This window comes from Gorilla gorilla, chromosome 7 (genome assembly GCF_029281585.2).
Source record: "Gorilla gorilla gorilla isolate KB3781 chromosome 7, NHGRI_mGorGor1-v2.1_pri, whole genome shotgun sequence".
In the NCBI taxonomy this organism is placed as follows: Eukaryota; Metazoa; Chordata; class Mammalia; order Primates; family Hominidae; genus Gorilla; species Gorilla gorilla.
This window is the reverse complement of record NC_073231.2, coordinates 29,615,346-29,639,070: the sequence shown is the minus strand read 5'-3', so window position 1 is coordinate 29,639,070 and position 23,725 is coordinate 29,615,346. Positions and strand designations below refer to the sequence as shown.

At 42.0% G+C, this 23,725-nt stretch overlaps 1 protein-coding gene across 2 annotated transcripts in view; it reads right to left on the bottom strand.

The window, feature by feature from the left end:
• Positions 1 to 2,803: 2,803 nt before the first annotated feature.
• The window catches only part of DOCK5 (dedicator of cytokinesis 5), a 231,636-nt gene continuing 210,714 nt past the window's right edge, over positions 2,804 to 23,725 (bottom strand). Inside the window, exons 45-52 of one of the 2 annotated variants that reach the window (XM_004046801.5) lie at positions 22,791 to 22,967; positions 18,485 to 18,568; positions 17,406 to 17,543; positions 14,767 to 14,933; positions 10,333 to 10,504; positions 9,550 to 9,688; positions 8,288 to 8,391; positions 2,804 to 7,334 (exon numbers count right to left, since the gene is read on the bottom strand). In XM_004046801.5, the coding sequence (XP_004046849.2) occupies positions 7,230 to 7,334; positions 8,288 to 8,391; positions 9,550 to 9,688; positions 10,333 to 10,504; positions 14,767 to 14,933; positions 17,406 to 17,543; positions 18,485 to 18,568; positions 22,791 to 22,967 (1,086 nt within the window). In that variant the 3' untranslated portion in view covers positions 2,804 to 7,229. The remainder of the gene's footprint in view (positions 7,335 to 8,287; positions 8,392 to 9,549; positions 9,689 to 10,332; positions 10,505 to 14,766; positions 14,934 to 17,405; positions 17,544 to 18,484; positions 18,569 to 22,790; positions 22,968 to 23,725) is intronic. The other variant, XM_055348267.2, reaches the window with a different exon arrangement.

Below are 23,725 nucleotides of genomic sequence, written 5' to 3'. Positions count from 1 at the left end.
CTCAGAGAGTTTAAGAGACCCAGCCATGTTTGGTTCCATGTTCACTATTCTAGTATTGCCGTATGATGAGCAGCTAACAGAACTGGACTTTGGAGGCTGGGTTATTTTGTCCATTGGAGCTGAAACAGGAAACTAGGGTTCATAGGTCAATGTAGATTTAGCAATGACTAATCCTCCATAAGGCCCCAGACACTATGACATTGATGTTCTCATTTAGCCACATAACTTCCAAGTGGCTATGAGACCATTGGAAAAAAAAAACACATTTCAGATAACTTGCCCAATGTCTCAGTAACAAACTGACCTGTCAAAGATCTAAGCCCTTCTTTTTCCTCTTTTAATCAAATGAACTCGCCTCCCTACCCCCTACCCTGCTCCCTCAAAAAAGGAAAGACTTATGCTAAGAAATTTGAACAGGGGTGAGAAACATCCCGTGGGGGAAAACCGCCTCTTTTTAATACAAATATTTGCTACTGCACAATGACAGATTTCCCAAATACCTCCATTGGAAGAGTCTCTAAAGTGGAATCAAATAATTTCTTCACTCCGTCTTTAATAAAATTAGGCAATGATGTGATCCACAATCTGCTTTATGAAACAAAAGCAAAACTGCATTATTTAATTAATCAATACATGTGAGCAAGATGAGAGGCTTCCATTAGCCAATTACCCAGTGACTTTTTTTTAATGAAAACAGTATACAATCTTCACATTACTTAACACATTAACAAAAAGCAACACACCCACTTAACTTACACATCCTATGTGAAGCATCAGATTTCCTTAGCCAAAGTTTGTCTTTGGGACAATTTCTTGAGGGCCAGCTGCAGGCCTCCCTTGAATGGGATAAAAAGATGCTCATCCAACTGCCTGATGCTGATGTTAGAGGCTTTCAGGAGGTACCCTTGATGCTCAAATGGCCCAAATAACTAACGGGAAGGAGGAGAGTGAAAATGGCCACTTTGGAGCTGAGCATGGTGGCTCACACCAGTAGTTCCAGCTACTTAGGAGGCTGAGGCATAAGGATTGCTTGAGCCAGTTTGAGGCTGCAGTGAGCCATGATTGCAACACTGACTTTAGCCTGGACAACAGAGTGAGACCCCATTTTGAAAATGAAAATGGCCTCCTTATAAAAATCATAAACACTGAATCTGAAGACTCTAACTCATCAATGTAGCTTTAAGAAAAAAATCCTAAGCCTTTCATAATAAAGGGTAGGGAAACATATCAAATGATATACTTAATGAGATGAGTTCTCAAATACATATGGCTTTAAATGATCAAGTAGTAAAAAAAATGGTTCAAAAATAGATCATTTTAGCAAAACTTTTAGAAGTTGCAGTAGCTTACAGATGACTGGAAAAAAGCCAAGAATCACTGCATAAGATAATAGCACTTGGATTTTGACAGAGGAAGACACTTTATAGTATTTCTCTATGGGGATCCTAGAGCCAAAAGATTACCCAGATCTGTCAAGTTAGTATTTATGGCCCAAACGCTGTGGTGTTTTCAAGAAGCGTGATTCTTATAAATCATATGAACACAGTGAAGCATTATTGCTTCTAAAAAGCAAAGCACTGGAACACTTTTTTTTTTTTTTTTGAGATAGGGTTTCTCTTTGTCACCCAGGCTGGAGTGCAGTGGCATAATTATAGCTCACTGCAGCCTTGACCTCCTGGGCTCAAGTGATTCTCCCACCTCAGCCTCCCAAGTAGCTGGGACTACAGGCACGCACCACCATGCCTAGCTAATTTTCTTTTATTTTTTGTAGAGATGGGGCCTCTGTCGCTCCTGCTGGAGTGCAGTAAGATGATCATGGGTCACTGCAGGCTTGACTTCCGGGGCTCAAACGATCCTCCTACCTCAGCCTCCCAAGTAGCTGGGACTATAGACATGCATCACTGTGCCTGGCTAATTTCTTTAAATTTTTTGTGGAAACAGAGTCTTACTCTGTCACTCAGGCTGGAGTGCAGTTGCATGATCAGGGCTTACTGTTGCCTCTACCTCCTGGGCTTAGGCAGTCCTCCTGCCTTGGCCTCCCAAAGTGCTGAGATTATAGGCTTGAGCCACAGCTCCTGGACAGAACACTTACTTGGGGGAAAAAAAAATCGTAAGCATAAGCTCAGGACTAAACAGTGGTGCTAATACAGGTGTGACTGCCCCTTCCCTCTCTCCAACTTGACCAACCACCAGCAGGGATTTTATGAAACACATCTTAAATACCAATTTTCTAAAGTCTCATTTCCTTTATGTGGTGGTTTTCCAACCTTGGTCTAGCATTGGAATAACATGGGAGGGACTTTAAAGAAATATGGATGCCTGGGATCTTACTCCCCACCCTCAGAAATTCTGATGTAATTGGTCTGGTAATGGCCTCTCCCCAGGTGATACAAACATTCAACCATTTTAGAACCAGTTCCTATCCTTTTCATGTAAGTTATTAGATATCCCCTTTAACCTTTTTATTTCTCTCTTTACCTGTCTAAATATCTATGGGGAATGGGTAAAGAAACAGAACCTATGTACATTAAATGAATTGCTATCAGAAAATTGTCAGCCTAGATAGAAAAAAAAATAGATAGGGTGAAAAGAACCAAGTTGTTTGTAATTTTTCTTATTTCTGGGCAAAGATGACTCCAGGACCCCACAGTGCAGGTTTAACCTAACAGGACCTGTAAGGAAACAAGCCAGAAAAATGCTAGGTGTGATGTGTCATGAAGGAGGCATGGATAAGGAAAAACTGCCAAGTTCAGGAATGATTTCATCAACATAAGGGCAATAACAAACTAAACACACAATAAACTTTAAAATACATTTCCATTTTTAATTTAAAAAATAAATAACAGCAAATCTGAACAAAATTTTCCTACTTCAATGCACATCTTCCTAACTGTCCATGTTTGAAACCCAGATAGCAACAAAATCATGGCAAAGGCATTTTTGACAAAGTTTAGATAAACAACTCACAAAATATGGCTAATAGTAGATGAGTTTGGACATCTGATACTGCAGACCAGCCTTGGCTAGATCCTAGGCGTCAGAGTGAAATCATGAATTTCCTTTTGTAGATTAGAACTGATGGTCCAACTCTCAACCCACCAAAGAGAAACTTACCTTTTCCAATTTAATTGTAAAAGCCAGATATATCACTGAATGAAGGTATCTAAGGAAGTGATATTTATCAACTTCCCAAATGATACAGAGAAGGAAAGCATAATTATTAAAATGAACCTAAAGTCTAGATACAGTGGGCCAGGCTGGTGAAGCCTTAGACTACTATGGAAATGACATTGTTTATAAGATGTTGCACAAATTATGGTAATCTGTGTCAATATTTCAATGTGTGCTGGATTATTACTGACATATTCATAATTTTAATGTCCACAAATCTTTTTATCTTAATAGCCAGGGTATGGCAGGGTCAAAGCACCACCTGGGATGATAAATGGCACAAGTATAGTCCATGGACCTCAAAGCCTTTGTACAGAAAACTAGTTTCCTTCAGATCCTCCCCCTCTTTTTGTTTAAATAAAAAGCAGAATAAAAGCAGCTAGGGCTGAAGGAATTCTAAACCTCAGGTAGCTTCAAAATTAAAAAAAAAAAAAAAAAAGACAGGCCCAGGGACTGACTACAAATTGACTTGTTAAAAGGTGCACAATCTTTATAGCCTTGTTTTGTGTTGATGGTGGGGTTTTTCTCCCGCTTTCATTATACCTGAGAAGTATGAGAAAGGAAGCCACACATTTGAAGGGCCTTATAAATACCTTTCACAAAATGGCACCATGAGCATGTGGGAACTTTCTGGGGTGCTGAAAACAGTGTATGTCTATATCTTAGAGGCAGAGATGTGGGCAAATAGCTATGTGAAAATTACCCATCTGCACGGCTAAGATTTGTGCACTTAACTATACATGAGTTCCATCTAAATTTTAAAATAAATTAGCCAGTGACCTAGGGGCAACTAGAGGAGAAGGACTCTTCCAGCTTGGAAAGAGTAAACAAAGGTAGGTTGTTGTCTCAAAGCCTGCTTTACATCTTGTTCTACATTAGGAAATTGCAGTGTGGCTGCAGTTTTTAATGGATTTCCTTGGCAGGAGAAAATGACTGCAATTCTGGAATCAGAGGGTTAAGGTGGAGGAGGAGGAAGCAACTCATGGCCCAGCAGTCTTCTTTAGGGTTTCATTTTCATCTGGTACCACTCCCTTTCCAATCCTACAGCACACCAGAGTGAACTGTCTTTGTATACTGGGGCTGTTTCCATTGAACACACTCAACCACTACATCCCAAGAGGCTAGTACCATGACTGGCATTCCATAAGAACTTGATATATGTTGAATAAAACAATTCTTTAAAAAAAATCTTAAAGCAAGACAAGTCACTAGAACAAAGAAAGAGAGGAAATAAAGATTTAAAAACACCTCCAACCGTATACCAGTATTCACAAAAGTTGTGACAATTTTAGGGATAATTTCAATGTCTTTCAATACTCCAGAGAGTTCTTAGCAAGACAAATATAGACCAATTCTTTCTCTTTTTTCCTCCTTGTTCCTTATCTCTTTATATTTAATGGAATCATGAGGTGTTTCTTTGCAGTCATCCTCTGACTTCAGGACACATTATTTATGAATTCTGTCAAATGTGACTCTTCCTACCCAACAGCTTCCCTAAAAAATGAACCTTCCATCGTCCGCTGTAATCTCTTAGCCACAATACTACCTGGAATCCCTTTTGTTCAGGCAGGAGAGAGCTATTATTTCCATTAAGGTGGAAAGGGAATCATACGGAATATATTCTATTAAAAAGACAAGGTATCCAGACAGTGATGTATCCTATCTTCCCAGCCTCTGCTCAAAGACCAGGCTGTGGGACTCATTTCTACTGCTCTGGAAGTTTGGTTTTTTTGGTGACCCAGTTTTATATCTTTCTATTTTAATGGCAGCCCGGCAAGTAGAGTGTGGCACACAAATTCCCTCTAGCCGATCTTCTGGGTGACTTCTCAGAAGTCGTGTCAGGCTCTAGGTAAGCCCCTACATATCCTTTCTGTTGCCTCTTCCTTTCTCTACAGCTTGAGTTCTCTCCATTTAAAATCCTCTTGAGTTCTTATTAAGTTTGTCTCTAGTCATAAATAATCATGTAAAAGACCTCAAAGGAAACCACCATTTGGAGAAGGGCTATATGTGCAGAACTAACTTGCACTCACATTCCAAACTACCTTGGAAGAAAAAAAAAGTATCAGTAATGCTCTTAGAGAGTTCCAGTTCCTACTCAGGCCTAGCAGAGAAAAGCAGGGACCATCAGGTGAGTACCTCTTCTTTCCCATATTTCATCTCATTGAAACCTCACAACAACCGATGCAGGAGGCATTATCCCCATTCTGGAAGGTGAGAAAATGAAAACTCAGATAATTTCAAATAATTTGTGTGAGTTTTCAAAGTTAACAGATGTCATAACTGGGATTTGAAACCAAATGGGTTTAATTCCACCAAATGGGTTTAATTCCAAAGCCCATGATTTTTCCATGCTAGCACAATGCAGGTTTTCCTGGGCGGGGGTAAAGGATCACCTTTTCCACACCCCTTCCAGAATCTGCATACTCATTTTTTAAGTAACGCCCTGGACACATCTGAGAGCTTTTGCTTCCCTGACCCTCATGATGAACTGGTGTAGTTCTCTTCTGAAAGGGTGGCGGTGAAACAGGAAAACACAAGAGAATCAGGCAGGCAAATACCAGCTCTGGCAGCAGAAATGGAAATCTCTTTCTCTGTTCTCTTCACCTCCTTAGTGGAAAGGACTCTGGGCAAGGTTGTGGGAGAGACCGCCAGCAAGTTTCCCCCAGTGCTGACCTTTGCCTTCACAGTCAAAAAGCTTTCTGCTTTGCCACAAATATCTAAGTAGCATAGAAATATCTGGGACATTTCAAATATTGTTCCAACCAGGGGTAAATATTAAAGAGTCTGTCAGAGTTGTCTTCTAGAGATTACCTAGGTATAGCCTAATTTAGCAAGCTGGGTTATTAGTAATAATCTGCAGTACAATTTTCTGTGTGTAGCCTCAATTTCCTTATTTACTAAATAAGGGGACTGGTTGGTTGATCTTTGAGGCTTCAAGTCCAAACGTCTAAAACTTCATGTGGCTATTTATGTATGTAATATTTGGTCACCTAAATCGCTCCATTTTTTCTTCTGAAAGGAGTACTATTAGTACCATTAGCAAGCAATCAAATTAATTCCACAATCAAGAGGAATAAATAATCAAAGAGAAATATTGCACTATATTCTCCAGGATAAAATCAGGTAGCAGATGCGGCTGCTGAGTCACCCAAATGGGTTTTAGAAAAGAAACTGCTGAATCCAGACTGGTAAGTCCCTTGTAGCCAGTGATTTGCACTCAGAGGAGGTAATAGGACAAAAAAAAAAAAAAAAAAAAAAGCCGTATGTGCAAAAGGAAGAGCTTCAAAGAAGTCCGTAGGGAAGGAGTGACTGTGGTGCAGTGAAGGCCATTAGTCAGGAGTGTGGTGGGAGAGGGAGAGGGCAGCTTTCCTGTGCCACAAGAAGATGGGAGTTGGGTGGACTCAAGAACTCAGGGCTGATATGTGAGTCCATGCTCTTTCAATGATAGACACACATACCTGAAAGCAGCCAATCTCCATAAAAAATGTGTGTTCTTTTCCTCAAAGGAGATACAATAGACATCAGAAAGATACGATTATTTCAGCTACCAAAGTGTATTTGATATCCATCTCTTCCAAGATGCAATATGGGATGGGATCAGTGTGTCCACGTGAGAAAAGTACCTAAGTCTCAAGCACAGCTTTTCATAAGCAAAGCAAAAAAAAAAAGCAAAAAAAATCTACTCCTTCCAAGGAGTAGATTACAGGGGTTGCTCCACCATCAATACGGAAGAACTTGTCCAGGCTTGTGCAGACCACCATGTCTCTGCCGTACAGGCTGACATTGAACAATGGTGAAGGCAATCTCTTCTTGGAAAAATTCAGAGGCTGTGACTGATTCTGGAATTCCATGTGGACTGGAAGGGAGGTGGCATGGCCTCAAACTTCTATCAAAGAGAAGCTTTTGGAAGAACATGACCAGTTTTGGGCTGGTAAACATCATCCCAGATCAGGAAATGCAGTCAGCAGGGAGCCCCATGGAATGAGGACACCGGCTGGAGGCCAGTTCTCAGGCAGCAGCTGTCTAAGGCACTCGGTGTTGCAGGGAGGGCAAGATCCTTACTGGGATCCAGGCTCGGAAGTAGGGATGCCAGACTTCCGAGCCTTTGGAGGTGGAGGGGGTGGTGCTTTGGCTTCTCTTCGGACAGGCAGTGGGGGAGCGAGCTACAGAAGCAGAAACACAAAATTAGAAGCAGGTCTTAGCTTTCTTCCCAATTCTGCCTTCTCCTCCTATTTCTCATATTCTGCTTTAGCTTCTAATTGATCTGAGTTTATCTACACAAGCTTTGCAAAGTGAAATGGAAAACTACACTGACTTATCCTCCTTGTTTCCCATGAGCTAATCAGACACACACACACACACACACACACACACACATTTTTTCTCTCTCTCTCTCTCGCTGCCATATCCCCAACACTTGGGTTCCTGGCGTATAGACAGGAGGCACTTAAAAGTCATTTGTTAAATGACTGAAGGAAACCCATCTGAGGTCATTCCAGAATGACTGTCCTTTATTCAGAAGAAGTAAACTCTTCAAATGTGAAAGAGAGGGCTGGGGGCAGGCAGTGGCTCACATCTGTAATCTCAGCACTTTGGAAGGCTGAGGTGGGGGGGGGATCACTTGAGGCCAGGAGTTTGAGATCAGCCTGGGCAATATGGAGAGACCCCATTTCAACAAAAGATTAAAAAATTAGCCGGGCATGGTGGCACATGCCTGTAGTCCCAGCTAATTGAGAGGCGAAGGTAGGAGAATCACTTGAGCCCAGGAGTTTGAGGCTGCAGTGAGCTATGATCGCACTATTGCACTCCAGCCTGGGTGACAGAGCCAGACCCTGCCCCCGCCCCCCTAAAAAGGTGAACTAGAACTCACAGCTTATTTCACAGGTACCCAGGACGAGGTACAGAGAACACCTGCCTCTACCTTCATCATCTGCTTGAATGTCTGTCCTTCCCATTGAAAACTTCTCCATCTCCTGTGGTTTCAGGAATGAGCCAAGAATCGACTGCAGTGACAGGTCTATGAGCAAACCTGCCCACTAAAGAGCCTGGAAAACCTGATGCTGCCTTCCCAGGAGTGGCGCTCCCTGGCCACAGTTGCCAGCTGTGATTTCCCTACCTCAGTGGAGTTCCTCTGGCTGCCTTCATAGGGCTTGCTTTTGGGGGGAGGTGGAGGTGGGACAGGAGTGGCCGCGATTCCATCTGTCTGCAACGATGGGGAGCCTAGAAATGACAGAAAGTGCAGGCGGCAGAGAGAGGCACTGAGCAAGGAAGCTCATGGAAATGTTGCTGGCACTGTAACACCTAAGCCAACCTGGTCAACCAACTGATGAAAGCCACATTCTATGGTTTCTGCGGATAGAATGAAGAAGACTTCTTACCCCACATCACACAGGTGACGCCCTCGCCAGAAGTTTCAAGAGCTCCACAAGGTGTTCTGAAGCAAAAACTTTATTTTTTTTATTTTTATTTTTTTGAGATGGAGTCTCACTCTGTTGCCCAGGCTGGAGTGCAGTGGCGCGATCTCAGCTCACTGCAAGCTCCGCCTCCCAGGTTCACGCCATTCTCCTGCCTCAGCCTCCCAAGTAGCTGGGACTACAGGCACCTGCCATCACGCCCAGCTAATTTTTTGTATTTTTAGTACAGATGGGGTTTCACTGTAGCCAGGATGATCTCGATCTCCTGACCTCGTGATTCGCCTGCCTCAGCCTCCCAAAGTGCTGGGATTACAGGCGTGAGCTACCGTGCCTGGCCAAAACTTTTTTTGTTCAGGGTTTTAGTATTAAGCTGAAGATGAGAACATTTTCTGGAATCTATGGTATTATTCTGTTCTCTGATATAGCCCAAGTGCTTAGGAAAATATCCACTTCCTCCAGGAAACTGTAACTGATTATCTCTAACTCTTGGTTGACAATTGTCTCCCATCTGGCTCTGATAGATTTATCCCTCTACCATGCCTCTGGACTATGGGTACTTTGCAATTCTTCTCAAGTGTTGTGCACTGCTGGTTCCCCAAGCCAGACTATAAGCAGTAGATGGAATGAGTCTATTTCTTGTCCCTGTTCAGGTCTACCTAACTAACGGTTAGCTTGTAAGTTACTTGTTATCTGTCTAGTCCTAGTGCAGATCTGCCTCATTTATACCTTCACAATTATAAAACTGACACTAATGCCCTTTGGATCACTATCCAGAAAAGTTTAATGAGTCCTAGTGGCCTCCTTGCCAAACTCCGGTCTAACTGTATAATACACGAACACGAAATTGAACCAGTTTTACAATGGTCTTACATACATTCTGGCTGGTTTAGTTACAAACTGCCCAGATGCATAAACATACTCCATTCCCTAGTAAAAAGACTATAAGGAATACAGGAAAACTTACTTAGGGTCCTGGTGGCTTTGGGAGTGAGTGGAGGTGGGCTCAAGGGTGTTGACTGAGGAGGTGAAGAACCGTGAAATGGTGATAGCCGATTATCCATCAACTGGAGACTCTTTGGCCTTTGTGCTTTTCTGGTTGGGCTCTAGGACCAGAGAGAAAAAGCAAAACATTTTCATGGTGAGGAAGGCTGAGCTCAACAATGCTCTCAACAGCCTTGTCTTCTGAGAAGACACTTGGAAAAGGACTTAACTGAAGGAGCGATTTTTAAGCATTGTCATATGATGGGCAACACCGAACAGGCACTGACTAGAACCACTGAACCACAGATTATTTTCTGAATGGCCACAGACTTGATTCTGATCACAGTTGGGCTGTGTCATTTATGTTGGAAATAAGCCACCCTGATTCTCAGGAAAAGGTGGTCTTGCCACATTTAACAAGTTGATATGGAAGGAAAAGTACCTTTTAAAAAAATTAAAGAAGAGAAACGACAATGTTTGGATTCACTCAGGGGACAGAGTGGCAAGAACGACAGCTCTAAGCATCAACCCACATGTTTACATTGTGGGTACAAGATCTTCACCAATGTTGATTTATAGACTCGAACTTCTCATGAGGTATGTGCTTTCCTTACCACAATCTGCGATCTGACACTAACCCAGGCTGCTGAGTCCTGAGACAAGCCATAGCCCAGCTTCAATCTGGGAGGGGATGGTGATATGCCTGGGTACAGGGGAGAGGGGGGCAAGCCTCCAGAGATTTCTTTTTTTCTTTTTTGTTTTTTACCATCAAATCAGGTTCTGGTGCTTTCTCTGCAATGACCTGGGACTTGCTCAGACTCCAGTCTTTTCTCTTAAACTTGCTGATCCGGTTCTCGCTGTTCTCCTCTCTAAGGGACAGATCTTCAACTCTGGCACCTGATGACGCCCTGCGCTCCAAAAGTGGCTCCAGGATTGAGCTATTGGCCAGGAACAAGGACAAACATCACAAATACTGATCACCTTGCAATCAAAATTCACTATGAAAGTACCAGCAGTTATGACTCTTTAGGCTACTTTTTTTTTTTTTTTTTTTTTGAGACAGGGTCTTTCTCCCATCATTCAGGCTGGAGTGCAGTGGTGCGATCACAGCTCACCATAACCTTAACTTCTGAGTAGCTGGGACTACAGGTGTGTACCACCATGCCCAGCTAAACTTTGTATTGTTTTAGTAGGGATGGGGTTTCACCATGTTGCCCAGGCTGGTCTCAAACTGTTGCCTAGGCTGGTCTCAAACTCCTGGGCTCAAGTGATGCTCCTACCTCAGCCCTCCCAAAGTGCTAAGGCTAGAGGCGTGAGCCACCATGCCCGGCCTCCTCAACCTACTCTTGACCTATGACTTCACTCTCAGATTCTAAATCTAAATTTTCAATTACAACTGAACAAACATCTCAAGGTGTTAATGTACAGAAACAAGACCATCAGACGACTGGACGAAAATATTAGTGAGTATCTTATCCCAGGAAGTGAAGGGCTTAATTCAATGTACAGGCAAAGACAGAATCTTTAAAGTAAGAGATTCAATAGGCAGTTTTATGTAGTGGGTAAGAGCACAACTCTGGAGCCAGATAGCCTGTGTTCAAATCCTACCCACAAACTACATAGTACTAGAATGTAGTAATCTAGATTACTATATACTACTAGAATGTAATCTAGATTCTAGAAGTAATCTAGAATCTAGATTACTACATTCTAGAAATAATCCCAGCACTTCTAAGAATGCATCCTAATAAGAAAGCTACATGTCCAAATATGTTTGCTATGGTTTTTAATAAAAATATATTTTATACTGATACAAGTTACATACATATTTTTGTATTAAAATCTATAATGAAGTTTTATGGTTAATTGTTTAGAAAGAAGGATACAGCTTAAATATTCTATAGTAGGAGAATAATTAATCATGGCATATTTGTATGATGCAATGTCAATTGCCATCAAAAATGATGGTAAAAGCTGATAATAATAAAGATTACACGGCCAGGCACAGTGGCTCACGCCTGTAATCCCAGCACTTTGAGAGGCTGAGGTGGGCGGATCATGAGGTCAGGAGTTAGAAACCAGCCTGGCCAATACGGTGAAACCTCGTCTCTACTAAGAATATAAAACTTCACCAGGCGTGGTGGTGGGTGCCTGTAGTCCCAGCTACTCAAGAGGCTAAGGCAGGAGAATAGCTTAAACCCAGGAGGCAGAGGTTGCAGAGAGCCGAGATCGCACCACTGCACTCCAGCCTGGGCGACACAGCGAGACTCTGTCTCAAAAAAAAATACATAAATAAAAATTACACAGCAACATGACAAATGCTTATAATAAAAAGGTAAGAAGGAACAGCAAAGTACCAAACTATATGCTATAATTGGAGCTATGTAAATATACCTATATCAATGGAAAAGAATGCATAATTTAAGAAACACTACATATTTGATTTCCAGGTAGGGTGGCATTCAGGTAGGTTATTTTTATGATGCAATTATTGTATTATGGAATTAAACATTTGTGAAAAAATGGTGAGTCAACTGATAACTTATATTCAAGACTATTTTAAATACTTAATGATGCATAAATGCTCATCACCTATATTAAATTAAGCATTAGGTCACAACATGATAGATGCAATGCTTTTCCACTTGTATAAAAAATAAACAGGGCCAGGTGTGGTGGCTCACGCCTGTAATCCCAGCACTTTGGGAAGCTGAGGCGGGTGGATCACGAGGTCAGGAGATCGACACCATCCTGGCTAACATGGTGAAACCCCATCTCTACTAAAAGTACAAAAAATTAGTCGGGCATGGTGGCGGGCGCCTGTAGTCTCAGCTACTCGGGAGACTGAGGCAGGAGAATGGCGTGAACCTGGGAGGCGGAGCTTGCGGTGAGCCGAGATTGCACCACTGCACTCCAGCCTGGGTGACAGAGCCAGACTCCATCTCAAAGAAATAAAAATAAAAAATAAAAAATAAACATACTTTTTTGATATTATATACCTGAGCTTTAACGGTGGTTATCTTTGAGTGATGAAGTAATAAAGCATTGTTTTCTTTTAAACCTTTCCAGTACTTTAGCAATATATTATTTAAAAATAGTAATCTTAGGCAGAAAGAACATAACTATAACTCCTTTCAAATATTTTAAATTTGAACGTATGGAAAGGCATTTTATGTTTCTGGCAAGGAAGCCTCAGCATCAAAAAGCCATCAGTCTTCCTAAAGTTAGTCCATGATTTAACATGATCCTAATAAAAATAGCAATAGGATTCTAGACAAGTTAATCCAACAGTGAGCAATAGCGACACTAGCCAGATTAAATTCTGAAAAGGAATATTAGGAAATAAAAAATGTTTTATATCTATAATAATTAAGATTGCATAGTACTGATACATGAATAGACAAGTAAATCTAAGAAATAGAAAAAAAAAATGTCCACAGACTAAAGAGTATGTGGAAATTTGATTTTTTATAAGATTGACATTTCAAAAAAACAAAAAGATGACTTGTTCACTAAATGTTATAAGAAGAATTGAGTAGCCATTTGGAAATAAAAATGTTGGCTCCATACTTAACATCTTATATTAGAATAAATTCTAAAGGATTACAGACAAAATTGTAAATAGTGAAACCCTAAAAGTCAATGAAAAAAAAAAAAGTACCTTTTTTGTTATCTTAGAGTGGGAAAGGCCTTTAATTGTGAAATAAAACCCAGAAGTCATAAAATAAAAGATTGATTATATAACTACATAAAAAAATCAGCACAACTCAATAAAAAATTAGAAGCAACAAATTAGAAGTCAAAAGATAAAGGAAAAATTAGGAGAAAACATTTCAACTCATTTCACAGACAAAGGGCCAACAATTCAACAGAAAAAAGTATTTGACCACAGGTCACAGAAAATAAAACACAAACAAATGAAAAGATGTTCAACTTCAGGCAAAACAAGAAAAATAAACAAAAACCAAAAAACAAACAAAAAGTATACAAGAAAATATTTTCCACCTATCAGACTGGTAAAATTTAAAAAGACTAACAGTATAGTTTGGTGGCTAGGGTGAGTAACTAGGCACTCCTGTGTGTTGCTGGTGGGAGTGTAAACTGGTATAATCTTTATGGAAGTCGGTTTAGGAATAATTTTCAAAATTGCAAATATACATCTTTGACAGAGCAATTTCACATACAAGATTTTTCCCATATTGATATAGTTGTATATGTACAAAATAACATGTGTTTAAGGTTATTCATTGTCACACTGAAGTAACAGTAATAGAGTGAAAGCAACTGAATGACCACCAGTAAGCACTGGTAGAATATACAGGTTGAATATCCCCAATCCCAAAATCCAAAATCCAAAATGCTCCAAAATGCGAAATATTTGAATGCTGACATGACGCTCAAAGGAAATGCTTACTGGAACATTTCAGATTTGGGGTTTTTGGATTAGGGATGCTGAACAGGTATAACGCAAATATCCAAAAATACTAAAACATCCGAAATTCAAAACACTTCGGGCCCCAAGCATTTTGGATGAGGGATACTCAATCTGTATCATGCCACATACATACAATGAGCCATATCTATAGCTACAGAAAGCATAAAGAGGGGGCTTTTTATGTTCTGAAATGGAATGAGTTTCAAGATATAATAGTAAATGAAAAAAAGGAAAGTAAAGAAAATTCTACCATTCATATAAAAAAAGTGTGGGGAAGAACATATAATTATGCAATGCTTGTGAACCTATAAAGAGCTGCCATGGGGGTACCAAGAACCTGAATGTTAGCATCATCTGGCTCTGGGGGTGGGGCTACTGCAGGGGTTCTACTGTAGTGGGAAGTCTCAGATTAAAGGGAGATTTTTTGTGATATATCGTTTGGTTCTTTTGGAATTTCATGCCATGTGATTATAAAACCTATTCATAAAATAGATGTAAAAATTTATTTTTTAAAATGGAAATGATGAAAAAAATAGGTAATGACTATAGGTATGTAATAGTGTGGTAGGATTATGGGTGATTTCTTTGTCATTTTTCATTTTTAGTAACTGTTGTTATTATTCTGCTAATCATGACATTCCTTATGAGGAAGACAATGAGAATGACCCAAAGGCTATTTTTCTCAAAGGAGTTATGCGTGGCTAAAGGCAAACAGTAGTAAGGCATTACCCCACCCTTCCTGCAGATTAAAGATGAAACCCTTACCCATCAGATCCCGGTCTGGAAGGAGCATTGTCAGACGAGTTTGAAGAGGTGGAAACCACAGAGGAAGTGACTGAGGTGATGGACAACCTCCGCAGAGTGGAAGACATGATGTAGGGGAGCACAATAGACCCCGTGCGGCTTTGCTTCCTCTCCGTCAAGTTGGGTGGCTGAAAACATATGACTCCACATGGTTAGTGGACCTGGAATCCAGCCCCTATGAACTGGCCACAGCTGCCCTGTTTGCTTGTGGCTAACCAGTACCCATCTGTATTGGCTGGCACCCCATTCTGATTGGTTGGTGCCTGTGCTGCCTCTATTGTTAAATATTGCACGTACTGATACTGTTAGCTATAGGTACAACTTAGGTTAAACCTCCCTGATTCTAAGACTAGAGACAAAGTTGTCACAATTTTCTGCTACCTACATGAGACAGGAAAAAATTAAGATGTGCCTCACACTCTCCAATAAATAGCAAAACCTTCCGTCTGCTTCCCCAGCTCAGCTTCTTTCAGTCTTTTAAAATATGGAATATTGGGGTTAGAGAAAATTTTTAGATTGACACTGTAGACATGCAGCTTAACCTGGTGAATCCTATGTTCTCTAGAAATGTCACCAGTAGGATTACCCCCAGATGCCACCATATGAAACTGACTCACTAATACCGGCCAAGTTCTAATAATGACTAAGCTCATTAAATCGAAGACAGTCTTTGCTGTCTAGGAATGTGTGTGTAAAAGACAAATGCTCCTAGAAAAACTCTTAAGTAGCAGCAGGTTAGGAGGCACAATCTTAGGAAGAAGGCAGGACTGAACACTTAATGGCTGAAAGACACGCTCAAAAAGATACCCTGGAGGAAACTGTACTGAAGGTGGGCAGACAGGAATGGGGGAGAAAAGAGCATGAAAAGAAACTCAGAGCTTTGGTTTGAGGAAATAATGTGAAAATAAGGGGTTTAAGAATAAGACCATTAAAGGGCTGGGCATGCTGACTCACACCTGTAATCCCAGCACTTTGGGAGGCTGAGGCAGGAGGACTACTTGAGTCTAGGAGTTGGAGGCCAGCCTGGGCAACATAGCGAGACCCTATCTCTACAAAAAAGTTTTAAAAATTAGCTGGGTGTGGGCCGGGCGCGGTGGCTCACACCTGTAATCCCAGCACTTTGGGAGGCCGAGGCAGGCGGATCACAAGGTCGGGAGATTGCGACCATTCTGGCTAACAAGGTGAAACCTCGTCTCTACTAAAAATGCAAAAAAATTAGCTGGGCGTGGTGGCGGGCACATGTAGTCCCAGCTACTCAGGAGGCTGAGGCAGGAGAATGGTGTGAACCTGGGAGGCAGAGCTTGCAGTGAGCTGAGATCGTGCCACTGCACTCCATCCTGGGCAACAGAGCGAGACTCTGTCTCAAAAAAAAAAAAAAAAAAAATTAGCTGGGTGTGGTGGAGCACACCTGCAGTTCCAGCTACTCAGGAGGCTGAGGTGGGAGGATGGCTTGAGCCTGGGAAGTCAAGGCTGCAGTGAGCTGTGATCTCACACTGCACTTCAGCCTGGGTGACAAAGAGAGATCCTGTCTCAAAAACAAAAACAAAACAAAACAAAAAGAATAAGACCATTAAAGAGAACAGGATGAATTCAAAGAAAAAAATGCAGATAAGTAAAGCTAGAACGTATTACACCATCACTCGCTGGAGAGAAAAGGTTAGTACATACATGCACTATCCACTGAACTGCTCAGGAGGAGAAAAGAAAATTGTAGCTGTGAGGAGCTCGTCAAAAACAATTATGAAAGCAGCTACATGCATATGAAATGTAATTCACAATTCCTTCTTCCCTTCAAAGGCGTGAAAACTGTACACTTTTCATCAAAATAGATACTATTTCTAAGATTAGGAAAAAATGTAAGAATCTGGCCAGACAGCACAAGAATAACCAGTGTCTAGGATTCAGAAAACTTTGAGTTATTTTGGTTTGTTTGTTTGTTTGTTTTGAGATAGAGTCTCGCTCTGTCGCCCAGGCTGGAGTGCAATGGTGTGATCTCGGCTCAATGAAACCTCCGCCTCCTGGGTACAAGCAATTCTCTTGCCACAGCCTCCCGAATAGCCGGGACTACAGGTGCCTGACGCCATGCCCAGCTAATTTTTAGTAGAGATGGTGTTTCACCATGTTGGCCAGGCTGGTCTCGAACTCCTGACCACAAGTGATCAGCCCTCCATGGCCTCCCAAAGTGCTGGGATTACAGCTGTGAGCCACTGCACCTGGCCTGATTTCTAGTACAGTGGTTCTCAAAGTGTTGTCCCCAGACCAGCGGCATCAATATCACCCGGGAACTCAGAATTGCAACTACTTGGGCCCCACCCCCAGATCTATGGAATCATAAACTCTGGGGTTATGATGGCTCAGCCATCTGTATTTTCACAGGCCCTCTGGGAGGTTCTGATAGTTGTTCAAGTTGGAGAACCTCTGACCAGCACAAGGACTGCTCAAGGTCACCAAGAGGGGAACACACTCTCTCCCACCAGCCTCACTATTTCCATGCCATAGCTAAGTTATTACAACTCATTTGGCATCTGAAAAACGAATCAGTGTCATAAAAGGTCACAGAACCTAGAAAAAGGTGTGAAGGCTACTTAGATCATGCTTACCAGTGTTATAACCCCATAGTGCTTTTCTACTTTCTCCTTGAGTTCCCGGAAGCAAGAAGACAACCGCTCATGCAGCGGCTTCAGCTGCTCTGTCAGTTTCTCCCCATGGATGCGGATCCCTTCTGTTAGCAGGGGCATCTGGAAAGAAGGGCAAAAAATGAGTGCAGTGCGCTTCAGGAAGAGGGATCGTTTTGATTTGGTTGGGGAAGGGAGGGATGGGGTGGAAAGTAAACTGCTGGACATAGTGCTGGCCAATGGGAAGGCCACTTCTCAGTGTAGGACTTGTGGACTGGATGGACTTAGGTCAATGATGTGGGAAAATGTGCACACCAAGAATACAGGTTTGCCCTAAACTGGGGAAGGGCTGTGGGATGAGGCAAATCTAACGGAGTCCTGGGGCACTTCCGTGGATGAGCAACTGATAGGTTTAAGTCTTAGACTGAATTTGGTAGTCATGTTTTCTACCACTGCCCACTGAAGTCTTGAGAGAAAAAAATGAGGCCAGCATCTCTCAGCTGGAAACACATGCCAGGAAACCAACAGATGAACTTCTTTTTTTTTTATTTTTTATTTTTTGAGATGGAGTCTCACTCTGTTACCCAGGCTGGAGTGCTGTGGCGTGATCTCGGCTCACTGCAACCTCTGCCTCCTGAGTTCAAACGATTCTCCTGCCTCGGCCTCCTGAGTAGCTGGGATTACAAGCATGCACCACCATGCCTGGCTAATTTTGTATTTTTAGTAGAGATGGGGTTTCACCATGTTGGCCAGGCTGGTCTGGAACTCCTGACCTCAGGTGATCCACCCACTTCAGCCTCCCAAAGTGCTGGGATTACAAGCATAAGCCACTGGGCCCGGCCCCAACCGATGAACTTTGATCTCAGCTTTAAGAAGCCTCCGTCAACCCTGGGCAGTTTAACTGCCGGCCGAGCAAACAAATACATAGATAGGTGGTGGTTTCACAAGGGTTAAAAAAAGAAAGAAAAGTAACCCTGAGTGGGCTTGTAGACTTAAGCCCTGGAGAATAATGGGTGTCCCACACTGTGGCCTCCCTGGGAGTGTAGAGGAAAACCGTCCTGTACCTGTAATGCTATTAGTCGCTTTAGCAGCTCAACCTTCTCCTGGTCTTCAGGATGCTCCTGCAAGTACTTTTCTGTAAAAAAAGCCTAAAAACAGAGCATATGCAAGTTTTAATTAGAACACATTCCTATCTGTGCAGGAAAGCCTGGAAGGGTGAAACATGTGTCCTGTGCTGAAGAACCAGGTGTGTCTAACTAAAAATGCATCCCTTTCCTCGGATAGCTCTTATACTATGTTGGACAATGCAAAAAAGTGTGTGCTGTTGTGTGGTCTTTCCTTGATTAGCAAATTCTTAGCAAAACGACATTCTTAACAGTCACCAGCCCACCACACACACACACTAATCAAATCATCATCATCAACAAAGCAAAACGTCATTCGTTAAAATAACTTTCCCAAAGAACAAAGCAAAGGCGAAATGGCAATATCTCAAGGCTAATCATTAAATTAAGTGCGTAGATATTATAAGGGAAAGAGCAAAAAGTTAAAAAACAGAAGATGGAGGTGACGGTTTTTCTGCTGGTCCCGTGACATTGGCTATATCACGCTTTTTTCCTATATTAAGTGAAGGTTAATATTTGCACTTTCTTACTAGTCCCCTATCCCAAGTACTATTTTAAAAAGAAAATGAGATGTAGATGTGAAGACATTTCAAATATATTAAATGCTGGTTGCCCTTATTATTATATATCAGCACCAGGCTCACCAGTAAACACTCATGACCCCCCAGCTAAGTCCCTGTAACAGGTAAATAAAACCCAAACTTAAATTCCAAACACAGGCCTTATATAGGGTACTGTTTTAAAGACAGAATTCATCAGGAAAGAGAAATAGAAGTTTGCAGCAAACATTTCCAACAGAGTCCAAAATTGCAGTGACTTGTTTTCTTCCCAGACCTTAACATTCATTTCTGAAAGTGCTTTCAAAGACCAGCCTTCAGATTCCCCTTTGGTCTTCTGCTTTAATGCCATGAGAGCCAAACTCCCCATTATATAAAACCAAGAGCTCCTGGAACTACAGGACAGACTTATAAAAGTGAATGGCCCATTCTGCGTGGCAAACAAAGTATGTGCAAAGCCTATCTTGCGAGCAGACATTATGGGTTGAATTATGTCCCCCAAAATTCCTATATTGAAGTCCTAATGCCTGGTACCTTAGAATGTGACCCTATTTGGAAGCAGGGCTGTTGCAGATTTAATTAGTTAAGAGGAGGTCATACATACTGGAGTAGGGTGGGCCCTTAAGCCCATATGACTAGTGTCCTTATAAAAAGGGGAAATTTGGAGACAGAAGTGCAAACACTGGGAGAACATTATGTGAAGAGATGCAAGAAGATGGCCATCGACAGGACATGGAGGAGCATCCTCAAGCCACGGAGCACCAAGAAGACACCAGAAGCCAGGACGAGAGACATGGAACATTCTTTCACACATCCTTGGAAGGAACCAACACTGTGACACCTTGATTTCAGACTTCTTGCTCGTGCAACAGTGAAACAAGAAGTTTTTGTTGTTTTAAGCCACCCAGTTTGGAGAACTTTGTTACAGCAGCCCTAGCAAACTAATACAACAGAGAATATGAATATATATGAAATAATTATCACAAAAAGAAGCATGACAATATAATACATTAGCAAAACAGCTCATTCTAGCCAGGATCGTATTTAGAGGGACTGTCAGTATAAATGAAAAAGGAGTATTTACTTAAGTTTTCATTGACTTTTACCTTTCAAATACAAGTACTTGAAATTTTTGAAAGTTGTAACAATTTTGTTTTTGGTAAATGGTAGGACACATGGAAATTCCCAAAGTATTGGTTAGATCAGGGAACACTGGAGCAGAGAGCCCTGAAATTCATTTTTCTAGTAGGGTTCTGCCTCAGAACAGAAAGGGGAGATGAATTACAGCACACAGCTCCTGTGTTCTTATCACTTTGGCAATGAATAGAGAGCTGGATTAGAATAGTTTACCTACTACCTATTACCATTACATATTACATCAATATGTAATGACGGGCTTCCCCACTGATTGCAATACATCATGGTGATTAATGAGTTTACCTTTTTCTTACGTTTAGAAATGTGCAGTCATACATATTAATTAAATGAATACATTAGTATTTTAAGCCAAAGGTCCTGAAATGTACGTATGTATGTATGTATGTACGTATTTATTTATCCTAGCTTTTTGTTCATTTTAATTAGAACACTGTCATGCTGGAAAAACTTCATATGATATTATGTACTATTCACAGATATTGGCATATATAAATCTGTGATTAGGGGTATTCTGTCAAAATTAATACTTGGAAAAAATACATGAAGATTAGTATCGAACAGTATATATGAAAAAGTACACACTGAAAGTATTACAGTATTTAAAAAGTAGTGTATATTAGATCCTATTTTTATATTGACTGCCATTGTAACACTGGATATTATTATGGCACCTAACATGGAGAAACTAGAATTTGTCTCCGGTGTTGAGTCTTTCCCAGCTGCTAAATATAATAAGGCTAGAGAAGGCTAAAAGCCTGAGAAAAAGGACAGAAAGAAGATGATCATAGTGGCAGCCACAGAGCATAGATGTCACCACCCATGAAGAACATTCCAATTACACCGTCTGCTCCAAGTAGGCCCGAAGAAAACCAACACTGGTGAAGCCTCGACTCTATGTCAAGCACTGTCTGATGTTCCTTCTATACAGGATGTCTCCTTTAATCTTCCAAACCATCCTGTGATCTATCTTGTGAGTCAGGCATTTTTCTTCTTTTTTTTTTTTTTTAGACGGAGTGTTGTTCTGTCACCCAGGCTGGAGTTCAGTGGTACAATCTTGGCTCATTGCAGCCTCCACCTCCTGGGTGCAAGCAATTCTAATGCCTCAGCCTCTCCAGTACCTGAGATTACAGGCACCCGCCATCATGCCCAGCTAATTTTTTTATATTTTTATTAGAGACAGGGTTTCACCAAGTTCGCCAGGCTGGGTCTCGATCTCTTGGCCTCAGGTGATCTCCCGCCTCGGCTTCCCAAAGTGCTGGGATTACAGGCATGAGCCACCGTGCCTGGCCAAGTCCGGCATTCTTCTCACTTTGCAGATATATGGAGCTCAGAGAGGTGAAGCATGTTGCCCAGAGCACAAAGTGGCCAATTGGAAGCCAGAACTGGGTCCTGGGAGCAACTGAGGGCAAAGCTCCTGCTCTTCCCAGGACACACACACACACACACACACACACACACACACACACACACACACACACACACACACGGACACAAGAGTGCCACCCAATTAATGCTGCTCACCCTTCCCCTCTGGCTCCTTGAATTTCTACCCACTCTCCAGGCGGCTCCACAGGGGTGTCCTTGCCAAATGTTGATTTATATCCAAAAAGTTTATATTCAAAAAATATTTAGCCACTGTAAACATACCACAGCAATGAAAAATTCTGCCTCCATTAATTATACTTAACATACACTGAATGCATGATGTGTATTTTAAATGCTGTTACATCCTAACCCTATCCCATGGATTAAATTGTGCCGAGTACTGCTTTCATGTCTCAACTAAGAATACTTAGTTGAACTAATTTAATTGTAGAGTCAGGGCCATCAGTTGTCCATACAACCTCTGGCACACCAAGTCAGGCAGGGGTCCTAGAAGCTAATTCTGCCACCCAAGCTGGAGTGCAGTGGCCCAATCTCGGCTTACTGCAACCTTTGCCTCTGGGGTTAAAAGTGATTCTCGTGCCTCAGCCTCCTGAGTAGCTCGGACTACAGCCACGCACCATCATGCCTGGCCAATTTTTGTATTTTTAGTAGAGACGGGGTTTCACCATGTTGGCCAAGATGGTCTCGTGCTCCTGACCTCAAGTGATCCACCTGCCTCGGCCTCCCTAAATCCTGGGATTACAGGTGTGAACCACTACACCTGGCCCCTAGAAGCTAATTCTAAAGAGAGTGTGGCTCTGCCATCCCCAGAGATGCTGCTTCATTTCCAGTGCGCCTGGGTTCTGGGGTCCACCCATTAGTTTGTATAACCCTCAGGGGAGACAGAATAACAGGTGCTTTGACCAGAGGCATGTTGGTTTTTTTTCTGTGACACTTTACTAGGCAATGTTCTATACCAGCTGGGTTGCTGATAGTCTCTAAGAAGTCAGGGACAATCGTTTCATTCACTTCACTTGCCAGAAAGGAAAGTGAACATTTCTTAGAGCAGCTGTAGGAAACGAATTTGTCAGTGGCAAATGGCACAGAGGGAGGCACACAGACACCCAGGTCTGTGAATCCCTAGGGGATTCTGGGACCAAGCGAACCTTTTCATAGTTGGAGAAGCCCCCCATGACGGCCGGGTCCACGATGCCACTGAGCAGCATGGAGAGAGGGTGCACAGAGAGGGACCGGTCCCAGGCATGCTGCTGAACACAGTTGCTGATCCTCTCGTTGGTCAGCTCCATGGTTTCAATGGCATTCTCCAGAGGACTGATCTCTTCCTGAGTGACAGAGCACATGGGAGAAAGAGGACACTTGTCAGCTCCAAGTAAAGACTGAAAAAAGTTTAACTCTTCCCTTGAAGAGGTATAAAATGCCCACAAGCTATAGAAAAGGGAAGATTTGCTAATCAAGGTTAGACTTGTAGCAGGGGTCCCAAAACGCCAGGCCAGTATCAGTCCGTGGCCTATTAGGAAACAGGCCACACAGCCAGAGGTGAGCGACAGGTAAGTGAGGGAAGCTTCATCTGTATTTATAGCCACTCTCCATCGCTAGCATTACAACCTGAGCTCTGCCTGCTGTCAGATCAGTGGTGGTATCAGATTTTCATAGGAGTGCAAACTCTATCGTGAACTGCACACGCAAGGGATCTAGGTTGTGCATGCCTTATGAGAATCTAATGCCTGATGATCTGTCACTGTCTCCCATTACCTCTAGAAGGGACCTTCTAGTTGCAGGAAAACAAGCTAGGGCTCCTACTGATTCCACATGATAATTATTTCAATATGTGTTACAATATAATAATGATAGAAATATAGTGCACAGTAAATGTAATGTGCTTGAATCATTCCAAAACCATCACCTATCCCCCAACACCCCCCACCTTCCCACCCCAGGTCCATGGAAACATTGTCTTCCAGGAAAGCAGTCCCTGTATCAAAAAGATTGGGGACTGCTAGCTTATAAGGACACCACAATTTTTTGGAATAGTGGTAAGATACAAAATAAGCTATTTAAAATCTCCTCACAAAGTAGAATG